The sequence below is a fragment of the Borostomias antarcticus genome (assembly GCF_949987555.1).
Source record: "Borostomias antarcticus genome assembly, chromosome: 7".
Classification (NCBI taxonomy): Eukaryota; Metazoa; Chordata; class Actinopteri; order Stomiiformes; family Stomiidae; genus Borostomias; species Borostomias antarcticus.
Window position 1 is genome coordinate 29,582,728 of NC_140240.1, and position 12,931 is coordinate 29,595,658.

Consider the following 12,931-nt stretch of genomic DNA (forward strand, 5'->3'; position numbering starts at 1 on the left):
CTTTTGCTTCCGTGCTGTTTCTGCATGATCTGCTCCTTTCTGTCTGTGTGGGTGAGGAGCATGAAGTTAGGAGAGAGAGAGAGTGAGTGTTGTAAACGAGTGAGGAGAGAGTGTCTGATAGTCCTGTCTACCTCTCCTTTTTTCCTCCTCCCTGTGTCCCTGTTGTATCCCATCCCTCCCTTCCCACTCTCTCTCTCTCTCTCTCTCTCTCTCTCTCTCTCCCTCTCTCTCTCTCTCCACGCCAGTCGGTCTGTCTCTCCCTTGTTCGTCTCTCCCTCATCTTCGCCTGCATTTACGACCCCCATGGCTGTTCTCTCTCTCTGTCTCCCTGTCTCTCTCTCTCTCTCTCTGTATCTCTGTCTCTCTCTCTCTCTCTCTCTCTCTCTGTCTCTCTCTCTCTGTCTCTCTCTCTCTCTGTCTCTCTCTCTGTCTCTCTCTCTCTCTCTCTCTCTCTCTCTCTCTCTCTGTCTCTCTCTCTCTCTCTCTCTCTCTCTCTGTCTCTCTCTCTCTCTCTCTCTCTCTCTCTCTCTGTATCTCTCTCTCTATCTCTCTCTCTATCTCTCTGTCTGTTTTCCTTACAGCGTATCCATTAGAGAACTCAGTTGAATGCTTGGGTGTAAGTGTTGAATGTCACCTTGGTTGTGGTCTTAGCTAAGATTGAGCCTCAAAATGTCTGCCATCTTTTCTCAACCCATGTTTGCCCCAGTATCCCCTGTCTCTTCCAATTACTGTACACTGTGGGTTCTCACCAGTAGAAGTCAGCCGTGCTCAAAATGGCCGATGGCTAATGACCCATGACCTATCACATGACCTCATTTCCTCTCTACTCGAGGGGCGGGGGTTGCCTTTTCATTACCTCGTTGGTTTTGGTTTTGGTTTGTTTTGGTTCATCATTTTTTTCTTACATATATTTTCTCTATTTCCCTGATGATTTTTGTATGTTGTTGTTGTTGTTGTTGTCAGTCTCCACGGTAACCGCTCGCGTGTTCCTCACGCCGTTCCCCCCCAGCAACGGTAAGTTGTGTACACATGGCATCACCTTTGAATGACCCTCCCCCCCTCCACCCCCCCCCACCCCCCCCATCTGCCAGTAGAGATAAACGATGCACCCGACACAAATGAAGCAGCCGTCGGCCGGCACAGGGGTTTGATTGAGAGGACCTTCCTATTGGCTAATCCCGTGATTGATTGGGGGGAGGCGAATGAAACGCTGAGATTCCGAGATTAGCCGTTGACCGCATGGCATCGGGGGCCCACCTTATAACCGAATGTCGACGCATCTATACCTGCAAGTGCAACAACTATGACTACCACTTTTTATGCATCATTAATTACGATCACACTACTTTTCCTAACCGCATAAAACATAATGACAAGAAGCCTCTATGTCCTGCATGGTCGACTCTCTTCCCTGTCATCATATAGAAGCCTACTATGTCATATCCTGTTATGTAATATTGCCAATAAAGCTACTATATTACACAGCATAGTTGGATGGCATGCATGACGCATGAGTACAATGTTAGATGTCTAGTTTGGCTGGCTAGTGTGTACAGTGTAGCGGAGAATATGGAGCATTGAGTAGTTGACCTTCATCTTGTACGTGACAAATCCTCAGAACCTAGTTAGGGATGTGTTAGTCTAGTACTAGTCCACCCAAGCCTAGATAATCAGAAATTCTGCTTTATCTTTCACTGTGGGGGGGCTGGTTCCAAACCAGCCCCTGGGAGCTTTTGTCCTCCCCTCCCTTTGTGGAGTAGCCTTAGCACACAGCTGAGCCATTCAAGTCATGATAGCTTTATCGACACGCTGATAACGCTACACGACAAAGACAGGTCTGCTTTAGGTAACACTAAACATTGAGACCAGCAGAGAGAACAGCATTAGACACAAGTAGCACAACTTTAACCTTTCAATATACTTTGATACCATTGTGGCCAGACATTTGTATTTATTTATTTTGACTTAAAAGGTATCTCTTTTTCCTCTTTGTGAGTAGTCTGTTTTTTGGGGGATGGTGTGTGATGGTGGCTGTTCGCTTCCCTGAAGTCTTTATCGTGTGACACTGAATTGGAATGCCTGGTAGCTGTTTCACAGTCATGGTTTGATTTGATTTCGAGGAATGATATTTGCATCCCCCCATCCTCTCTCTCTCTCTCTCTCTCGCTCTCTTTCCTCTTTCTCTCTCTCCCTCTCTCTCTCTCTCCATCTCTCTCACCCCTTTCATTCTTGCTCATGTATTTTTAGATCCGACAGGCAAATGGTCAGATGTCTTTTGTGTGTTTGTTACGCATCTTGATATTCTGTTTTTTTTGTGTTTGTCCATGAGAAGGATTGCACATGTGGATGGATTGTTCACGCTCTCTCTCTCTCTCTCTCTCTCTCCCTCTCTCTCTCTCTCTCTCTCTCTCTCTCCCTTCATCATTTATGTGTTCCCATGTCTTTCAATGTGGACTGGCTCTTCTTTCCTGCATCCCTCTCTCTCTCTCCCTCCCTCCCTCCCTCCCCCCTTCTCTCTTTGTCTGACGTGTATTTGATTGGGAGGGCTGCCAAAACGTTTGATTGGTCTACCTGCCGCATCTGATGCTTGCTGACTGGCTGATTTTGCTCACCTCTGGTCATGTGATGCGCTCTTGATTGGCTGCGTGTAATTTGTGTATGAACTCTTTCAAAGTGATGTTTTTTTGCATCGTGTTCGACAAATGAATCTCGCCGCTTACCTCACCCTCTTTCCCTCTTTTCGAAGGCAGCAGTGGAATGGTCTTGGATTTCTTTTTGAATGCCTAAATCCGAAATGTTTTTTGTGTGTTTGTTCTGTGTGTCAATGGTCAAATTATTGTGTGTTTGTGTTGCAAAGCTGCCTGAATACTCACCAGGATCCTTAGTTTTGATCTTTTTTTCCCTCGAAAGAACTGCATGTATCAAATACCATCACGGTGCATCTGTCAAATTAACCTCTTACGGACGTGCAAACGCTACTGTCATTCTTTCAATTCGTATGACACACAGTAAACGGACGTTTTGTTAACGTACAAATGTAACCCTTTCTACTATAATACAGCTTGTATATATTTCAATTTGCTTTAGAAAAAAGTTTTAATAAGAATGTAACTCCCCATTTTGGGCAAATTGATAATAGTTGTCTATCTTGATAATTTGGTGCATAGGAGTACACTGTGCATGGGTGTGTGTGTGTTCCCACTAACTATGCACGCGTACGTCACATCCTGACCCTTGACCCTCTGTCTGATGCCCAGGTCAACAATGCCACAGCCAGGGTGATGACCAATAAGAAGATGGTCACCCCGTACTCGAACGGAGAGGGCCTCGCTGCTGCTCTACCCTACGGTAATACTTCACACCATCTTTACGAGACGCCATAGTGTCAAATTGGTCAAACGCTGTGTAATTTGCAGCGTCTGAAGTACAGTGAAGTGTCTTTATCTATTAATAGTCTGTTTTCTTGGTAATAGCAGGCTGGAAGCTGAGTCCAATGGTACAAGCCATGTACAGCCCAGAGCTCTACACTGGTGAGATGGGCTACATTACTGCTTTATTAGCTAGCTTTGTTGGGTAGCTTGATTAGTTAGCTAGCTTTGCTTACCTTGCTTTCTTAACTAGTTGTGTTTACTAGCTTAATTAGCTAACTTTGCTACCTAGCTTTGTTAACTAATATGCTAGCAATATGTTAGCAAGCCTTTTGGTAGTTAGCTTGACTAGCCCGTTTAGCAAGTGTTTACTTTTTAACTTTAACTCTTCAATGAACAGGAGCACAAGTAGTAACCTACAGCAGGAGTGCATCTCTATAGTCAGTATTATTGACCTTTACGTATCTCTCTCTATCCATCTCTCTCTCTCTCTCTCTCTCTCTCTCTCTCTCAGTCCCAGGTTTTCCTTACCCAGCATCCACGGCGGCGGCGGCGGCGGCGGCAGCGTCCTTCCGTGGTGCTCACCTCCGGGGGCGTGGCCGGCCGGTGTACAGCGCCGTCAGGGCGGCCGTACCGCAGCCCGCAATCCAAACCTACCCTGGGTAAGACACACACACACACACACACACACACAGCGCACACACACACACACACACACACACACACAGGTGTCACACTTACACACATACACACAGCACACCTACACCCCCCCCACACACACACACACATCAATATACAACTTACTCACACACACATACATTGTTATTTCACAGTAGTTATGTAAGTCATGCATCTGTTTGCGTACACATTCCTCATTCCCTCACATAGGCTCATCGTACACCCACACACACAAGCACACACACACCTCACTCATGGTCACATGCATGCTCTGACACTCTAAAATTAGTGTGTAACTCTCACGCATGTGGCTTGACAGTGCAATTGGATATCACCTTGAATTAATTCCATTGATAGTGTGCTGCACAGAAATACCATTTCCTTGTGTCATAAATAAACACACCCAGAATCTGTCCACTCAGCTAGATCTCAACGTAAACACTTTCAATGAATCTGCCATTGCAAGCAGCAGTCCTCGTGACGATAGTAGCAAGTCTGCTGGCCTGTCAAACAAAGAAGTGGTATTTTATCTTGCATGCTGCACGGAGTGTAATAATCTCTCACCTCTTTCTTTCTCTTCACACTCTTTTTGGCACTCTTTCGCTGTCCCCTTTTCCCTCCTCCCGTTTTTTTTTTGGGGTCCCGCCCTTCCCTGTGATGTCCACATGGTGGCGCCCCCTCCCCCTCTCCCATCTCCATTCTCTCCACCTCCTTTTTCTCTTCTCCGTTTTCTCTTTTTTCCTTCGACCCCCCCCTTTTCCCTCCCCCCTCTTCCTCTCTTAGTGTGATGTATCAGGATGGCTTTTACGGTGCAGCTGACCTCTATGTAAGTATATACTCCTCTTCTCTGACTCCCACTCGCCCGCCCCCCCCCTCCGTCTGAGGGTTCTTCAAGTGTGAGGAACCGTGTTTGTGCATGTGGACCAGAACCATAGAGCTGTGTAATCCTGGGTGTCATAGCGAACATTTCAACACACGACACATTTTCTGTCCTTTCTTCAATTACTTACTAAAATAGTTACTCGTCCATGTGAATGAAATTCCATTAGTTCATATTCGCAAGTAAACACACTCATAGAGGGAAGAACCGATGCATGCTGTGTTGTATCGTATTAGCGATAGCAGACGCGCACGCTTGCACACACACACACACACACGCACGCACACACAGACCTATACATTCATGAATAGACTGCTCTATGTGTGGTTTGTCTGTGAGCATGCATGAGTGTGTGTGTGTGTGTGTGTGTGCGTACCGATGTGTGTGTGTGTGTGACCAGGTTGACAATAGCTGTTTCTGTTCTCTCTGTAGACTAGTGTTTCAGGACATTAGTGGCAGATTGTCCCAGGTAGGGATGGCTGTGTGAAAGCCAGTGTGCTGCATCCTCCTCACCCTCCAATGACTGTGTGCTGCTAGTTTTATTGACCATCTGAGATTGAAATGCCTTCTGTCTCTACTACTAACTCACTGGAATCTGACATGGGTGGAGTTGCGGAAGGGGGGAAAAGGAACAGGATTTTGAATCCAATCAAAACTTTATCGGCATAGCACATTTCATCCGCAGTGACAGTCAAGAGCAGTGTGCTTTACAGAGAAAAACAGTCTAAAGAGAGGGGAGATGACATTTATTATATAATAAACAATAATAAACATTTTAGGATTTAGATTGAAAAATGGTATTTGTTCCATTTCTATAAGCAATTTCAGGTCAAGTGTGAAGTTATGAGAACAAGAGTGGAAAAATGACCAAACTATGACAAATAGTGGCCAGACATTAGCATATTAGCATCTAGGACAGCTTAGCGTACTACTACTACTATTACTACTCTGGGCTGAAATGTGGGATAGCAAGTTATCTATGTACAGTACCTGCCGTGCAAACATTATTTAACTTTCTTAGTCATTCAGACCCCTTCCCAGTGTCTCCCTGTATCTGCTTCACCTGTAGCATGCTAACTGAATCAGTGTGGGCATGCGGACGCACTTACACTCCTCCTCCTCCTCCTCCTCCTCCTCCTCCTCCCCCTCCTCCTTCACTCTATTCTGACCTTTCTTAGATGCTTTCTCTACAATGTCGACCTCCATCTCCTATCCACTCCTCTCCAACGTGACCTTCTCCTCCTCCGCTGCTCTTCTCCCCTGCACTTCTGTGCGTCGTTCATCGACGATCTACTCTTGTCCGTCATCCGCTCTCTGCCTTGCCCTCTTCTCATGTCTGTCATCATCTTCTCCATTCTTTCGTCTGTTCTCCGTTTCCAATTCCCCTTTCTTCTTCTGATGCTCCCTCTCTCTCTCTCCCTCCTTCCCTCCCTCAATCCTTTCTTCCTATACACTCGTTTTCCTACAAGTTTCTTCCTCATCATTACTGCTCTCTTCCTATTTCCTGTCCCCTTTTCCTACTTCCTGCCCCCCCCCCCCCACACCCTTCCCCCCCTCCTCCCTATAGCAACAGGTGTGTGTTCCTGAATGCTGGGACTTTGTCATGACCGATCCTATAGGGTAGAATGCAGTGGTGTGTGTGTGTGTTCGTTCCGTAGGGATGTTTGGCTCCTGTGTTCCGACGTTTGGGATGCATGCTGTTCGTCAGTGAACGGTTGTCGGCCATGCGCGTGTGTTCCCTTTAATCGGATTGGCTGACCGTCTCTCGTGTATACCCCCCCCACCCCCCCGCTCCTCTCGTTAGTTTGTGTGTCTGAACATCTGTCCATCTCTGCACATTTAAACGAATAATGGCCCCGATTATCATGTCATCCCCCTTTTTTCTTCTACTGTGTGTGTCCATGGGGCAGGGGGGAATGGAGGGGGGGGGGTCACAGCCAAGATCGTGCACTCTTTCACTGTCTTTGTCTCTTCCTCCACGGCAAACAAAATGCAAACAAACTTCTGCTTAAAACGTCAGTCTCAAGTCTAGGCTAGCCTCACGGCCGCGTGTGTAAATCGACGCCAAGGCCGTGAAGGTCTGTTTTGTTTTTTTGTGGAGGGAGACCCACAAGAGTTGACAGGCGCCATCTTACGTCCGTCCCTTTTGAATGCCGTTCTGCACCAGATTAGCTGTTGTCGCCGGTCTTGCTTGTTAATCTCTCGCTCTGCTTTTTACTGTCACTGTAACCCCTCCTGGCTTCACTAAGATGTCACCTCTCTGAGCTGTAGCAGCGTATTAGTGACGCAGATTCAACCAACAACTCTCTGTCTCTTGCTCTCTCTGTCTGTCTCTCTCCATCTCTCTGTCTCTCTCTCTCTCTCTCTCTTCCCTCCTCCAGGGTGGCTACGCAACGTATCGCTATGCCCAGCCGACTGCAGTAGCCACGCCCACAGCGGCGGCGGCGGCAGCGGCAGCAGCCTACAGTGACAGGTGAGAGGAACTTGGGGCTCGTGACGGTCACCACATAGTCTTGGGCCACCATAACGCCTCTGTGTTGGGTTGCCGGTGTTAACGTTAATGATTCTTGTGTCAAAGGTGTTGAGTTATGGTTGTGCGAAGGCGATACTGATGTTATAACGGTTGTGTTATAATCGTGTCAAGGTTGTGTGCGTTTGAATCTCTCCTCAGCTATGGACGGGTATATACGGCAGACCCCTATCATGCCGCACTCACCCCGGCTGCAGCTGCTGCCTACGGAGTTGGAGCTATGGTGAGGCTTTTATCTGTTCATAAAATAAGTTATTGTATTGATATTAATGATCTTGTCATCCACTAAAGATTAACAACTCTTTCTGTTCTTTCTTTTCTCAGGCTACACTGTACAGGGGAGGGTACAGTAGATTTGCTCCCTACTAAAGAGACTACATTTCCCAGAAACCCCCCCTCCCCCACCCCCCGGTCCCTCCCTCTGAAACACTCCGAAAGAGCTCCCCCTGTGGCGCTGGAGGGGAATTGCAACTTGTTAAAGGAGCCTGGAGTCTACAGTTAACACCAATATTTCAAAACCAATCCCAATGCAGTCCCTGTGTAATATATTCTACAATAAAGGAATGCTATTTTGAAGACTGATGGATGGCCATGACAAAAAAAAAAAGAAGAAAAAAAGAATACTTTGAACCAAAATGGCTGCCTGATCCCATTGCACGGCTGTATCATAGTCCCCCCCAGTTACTCCCTTGAAACACAGCAGCACAAGACATGGAATGGAGCCCCAGAGTACATCGGGAGCCTATCATCTAACTAGCAGTGCATGGATAACTTGACATTGTGAAAGCCCCCTCGTCCATGTTATAGAGCCAATTTGCTATGTGGGCCGTAAACAAACCATACATCCAAAATGGAGCCCAGTTATGGAGGAACTGTGACTTGAGCCTGCGGTGGGTCGAACAAGCAGGACAGAGCGCCAGAAGCATTTTGGAACAGAATGACGAGCCGCAAACTTTGACTCTATTTTTCTTCAAGTGGGGTGGAGGCATGGGAGAGGACGTTGTGTAATTGTTGCAGAAAAAGAGACTACAACCATTGGGACATAGAAAGATGGACTGATGATTTATAACACTATAGAGAATTACTCACAGAAAACTGTAGAGGAAGATTATTCTAGCTAAACCTTACCTCAAGTTTTCTGAAGTCGGGGGATACACTGTGCGATTTTAAAAACGGCTCCGTCGGTGAACACGCTGCATGACCTAAGGTTTCAGTGCCATCATCTCGGAGATGATCAGACCTTTATGGCGTGCGTGATGATTCGCCGCGGGCGTTTGTGCAGAATCGTGTCAGAGCGCCACTCGCACCTCGTGAGCCACCATGACAGCATCGTCATGGAGAAATGGCGCAGTGTATCCCGGCTTCAGTCTGTGGAAATGGTGAACCTTTAAAATTGAATTGTTACAATATGCAAAGAAATTAGTATAGAGAAAAAAGTTACCAAATTATTGTTATTATTGTTATTATGAATATTATTATTATTATTATTGCTGCCATCGTTATCATTAGTTTCTACCACACAACATTTACTAGGCTGTTTTGGTTCTTGTAGGACAGACATAAAAGGTTCAATCATCAGTGGATCTTGGGACTAAGACAAAAAAATGTAGACTTCTGTCCATAAGCCACTCACTACAGTGGAAATCACTATTCAACACAACACTATTCTTGACTACCAATGCAACTTGTCCTTATATAACCAAGCCAATACCCTACACAACACCAATCAGCATAACACTACAATGTCACTATCCATTAAAGGTACAGGTTAACTTTCTTATTGCATAGTCGATGTGGCTTAGGTTACGTCATAAATGTCCCCATTTGATTAGATAACCCTTGGATGAAGTTATTCATTTTTATAATATTTCAGAAATTAAGGTAGAGATTTATTATTTGGATATAATTACCCAGCTCTTTCTTTGATTGAGCAATTAAAAATCAAATACCAGTCTTCCTAAGAAATAGCTATGTTGGTCCTTATAGATGACACGGTCAACAACTATTCATTGAGTTGATAGAAGATATTTAATGCAAAATACCATACTATTGTGCATATTTCTATATCCTTATACTCTATTTCCAAATGTGGTTGGTTTGTCTTTGTTTTGGTTCCAAAGATTTGTAGAAAGCACATTTTCGCTTATGTATAAATATATTATCATTGTTATTGTGGTTATTATTATGATCCTTGATTATCCCAATTGCTGTCTTTTTCCCTTTTTTTATTACTTTAGCTCATGTTATATTTTTCTATCTGTAAATGGTGTAGTTCCTCCAAAAGTAACGCATTAGCAAAAGTAAGGTGACATTTTGAGTTCCTTCATCAGTTGTTTTTTTGTTTATTTGTTGTTGAAGTTTTGGAATCCTTAGATTTTGTTATTTTCTTGGGCAGAGGGGAGCGAATACTTGAGTAGCTACAGGGAGGTATCAACCAGGAATGGGTGTAACACTACCACTGCTAACTCAGTTGGATCAACAGATGGCCCAAGCTTTTTTAGAGGCAGTGATCGGGGGGTGGGGTGGCTAGGCAGTGATCGGGGGGTGGGGTGGCTAGGCAGTGATCGGGGGGTGGGGGGAATAGGCAGTGATCGGGGGGTGGGGTGGCTAGGCAGTGATCGGGGGGTGGGGTGGCTAGCGTTGGATCGAGAAGTATTTCAACATTTACAGAAAAGGCTGAAACGTTGGTCGTCGCAATTCTTTCAATGTCCCAAGTTTACAGCGTACTGCACCCATGGAAACGAATGATAATATCATGCTTGTCAAGGGTTGAAGCCAATCACTTTCTATTCAGAGAATAAACCATACATTTCACTGCTCAAACCTGGACGTTGGAATTGTATAGATGTGGGGAATACCTACACAATGACCACCTTGTTGGGTGAAGTAGGTTTGGCACAGATATAAGAAAAAAGGTTCTAAGTGTTATCCTTTGTCCAATGGTAAATGTTTCAAAGCAGTTAACAAAGACAATATTATATGGGGCATGAGCTAAGTACTATGAAACAAATATTTCAAATGCTGCAAAGTTCTTTTGTTTTAAGTTTTTTGCTCTTTCATTGTATATTCTTTTTAATCTTATTGCTGCCTATGTGTATCTATCTTCTCAGTGTGAAATCAAATACATCAACAGATCAATAACTTCTTAATGGTCCTGTGTTTTCTAGTTGGTAGCCTGCTTGTGCTGTTGAGTTGGATTGCATTCTTTTGATTCTTTGACTTTGTAATCTTTACGTATTGCATAAGGAAGTGCTTTGAAACAAGGTTAACTAAGGACAGACAGCCAAAGATGTTGTGAATCCCTTCCACCAATTGGCTACCAGCTTGAAAAAATGATTTGTGAAAATGTATAAAGACTGATGACCTATTGAACTATTAAAGGCATGGAAAACCAGCATGAGTGACTCTCCAGGAGTAGAGTTTGATAATTGTTTGTTTTGCATGATTTTCTGTCTTTGAGATTGACTCGTTGAGCAGCACCCAGTTGCATCCTTCTGTACCACTAAACCCCTGTTGAGAATACCAGGCAGCTAGCCGCTTTGCGCTATACGCTAAGACAGCTGTTGTGAAGACGCTCGTTTGGCTAACAGGCCGGGTGACAGACAAAATGGCCGCCCCAAGGCTTAAAAAAAAAAAAAAAAGGGGTCGATTCAGCCCCGTCATGGTTTTCTTGTCATTGTATTATATTAGCTATGTGGTCGTTCTTCATAATCGCTATGGTTTCCGATGAAAGTGACTCTTCTTTTAATCTTTTCCCTGTCATGTCTCTCCCTTGACTGCCATTATGCTATTTTGTTATTGAATATCCATATTAAAATCTTTTATATAAATTTTGTTGCTTATTTTTTTATATACAGGCCTGTATCTTTATCTTTCATGTGTGGCTATGACAAAAAAAAGGGCTTCGATAAATTTACTTTCTTGGGAAAAGGGTAACATTTATTGAGTGTTCTACATTCACAGTTCATAAAAATAGATTTTCTTTGGATTACTCCATACATAAATATATACCTCTGTGTTTATAGAAAGAGTCCCTTCGAGGACAGAGGGTGAGGACAAGGATAAAGGCAGGAGGGGAGCGAAACTATCGTTGAGATGTCACAACAATGGCTACCAAACCCTCTTAATTAAACATCAGGTCTGTTCCTTCTCTTGCACTGCAGTGATGGAATGAATAGCAGACAAGCAAGGAGTTTTGCCAAACCATGAATGCTTCTGGGGGAAATTCTTTATTAAGACCTACCAGACCGCTTCAAGCACTATTATACATAATATAAAACATCCATATAATTTGAATGTCATTTTTCAACATTGCTGAGCAGGTCTTCTTACCAGAGCTTTACAGGGAAGGCGGAGAGCAGGGTGTTATAGTGAAGCTGGGTTAGCGTGTGGTGGGTGTGTGTCAGTGTTCCAATCACAATGTGTGTGTGTGTGTGTATGTATGATCCAATTAGTTCTGGGTGCCTGTACATCCCTGCCCGCCTCTTTAACAGCGAGCTGGATGCAAGTGCCCTTTTTGTGCAGTATGGCGTAACATAGCAACGATAGTCAGTGCAGAGGGGCTGGGATCCCTGGCGACTAGGGGTCAAAGGTGAGGGAGGGTTTGAGGAAAGAGGCTCAAAGGTCGTGCTGAAGAGAGGGGGGGAGGGCGGGGTCTAAACAATGCCGAATTTAGCCAGGTCGCTGAGCTCCATGTCGCCGAAAGCCTCCCATGGGCACACCACCGTGATGTCAGTGCCGAGCCCCTCCATGCCGGGGATGTCGTCTCCGAATCTGATTGGGAGGAGACGAGGGGAGGGGAGGAGACGAGGGGAGGGGAGGAGACGACGAGGGGAGGGGAGGAGACGAGGGGAGGGGAGGAGACGAGGGGAGGGGACGAGGGGAGGAGACGAGGGGAGGGGAGGAGACGAGGGGAGGGGACGAGGGGAGGAGAGGACACCGGTGAGTATCACGACACGTGTGCGCGCGAGAGGCAGCATGCAGTCAACAGAGGTAGTTTTGAAACGAGTAAATGTTGTAGAGAGAGTAAAAAGAAGTAGTAGTGGAATTATGAATGTATTTTTCAAGTGCGGTCGTGTCTTACCCCTTCTGTCCAGGCTTGGGGGCCTTGCTCTTGAAGGTGCGGGTGGTCCTCTGCTTGAACTTGGGGGGTGCCTTCCTGTCGACGGGAGCGGCAACAGCTGTGTCTGCCATTTCAATAGAGTACTGAGGAGAAACAGAGAGGGGGCGGGGTCAGTAAGATGCCCTCGCGGCTGAACAAAATTCCTCATCTCCCGGTCTCCCGGTGCGGAGAACCGGTAAAGAGAAAGTTGTTTTTTGGAAAAAAGAAAAAGAGGAAGCCCTCCAGTAGTAGATAGCTCTCCAGATGATACAAAGTCAAACTCTATTTTATTTATACAGAGCATAATCATATGAGCAAATGTAGCACACTGCTTTACAGAATAAATAAAAACATAGGCCTAGTTAACTAGTTGG

At 45.3% G+C, this 12,931-nt stretch overlaps 2 protein-coding genes across 2 annotated transcripts in view; one reads left to right on the forward strand and one right to left on the reverse strand.

Moving 5' to 3' along the window:
- The window catches only part of rbfox2 (RNA binding fox-1 homolog 2), a 23,327-nt gene extending 13,368 nt beyond the window's left edge, over positions 1–9,959 (forward strand). The window contains exons 3-9 of the mRNA XM_084441466.1: positions 3,168–3,348; positions 3,477–3,530; positions 3,883–4,030; positions 4,830–4,872; positions 7,308–7,399; positions 7,598–7,679; positions 7,781–9,959. Of these exons, the coding sequence (XP_084297592.1) occupies positions 3,168–3,348; positions 3,477–3,530; positions 3,883–4,030; positions 4,830–4,872; positions 7,308–7,399; positions 7,598–7,679; positions 7,781–7,825 (645 nt within the window). The 3' untranslated portion in view covers positions 7,826–9,959. The remainder of the gene's footprint in view (positions 1–3,167; positions 3,349–3,476; positions 3,531–3,882; positions 4,031–4,829; positions 4,873–7,307; positions 7,400–7,597; positions 7,680–7,780) is intronic.
- A 1,934-nt stretch (positions 9,960–11,893) lies between these two features.
- LOC311310946 (retinal cone rhodopsin-sensitive cGMP 3',5'-cyclic phosphodiesterase subunit gamma-like) lies at positions 11,894–12,649 on the reverse strand (the record flags this gene model as incomplete). Its single annotated transcript, XM_084440543.1, has 2 exons — positions 11,894–12,229; positions 12,540–12,649. 2 exons carry the CDS (start codon positions 12,647–12,649, stop codon positions 12,112–12,114), a joined length of 228 nt encoding a protein of 75 aa, XP_084296669.1. The 3' UTR covers positions 11,894–12,111.
- Positions 12,650–12,931: the final 282 nt, after the last annotated feature.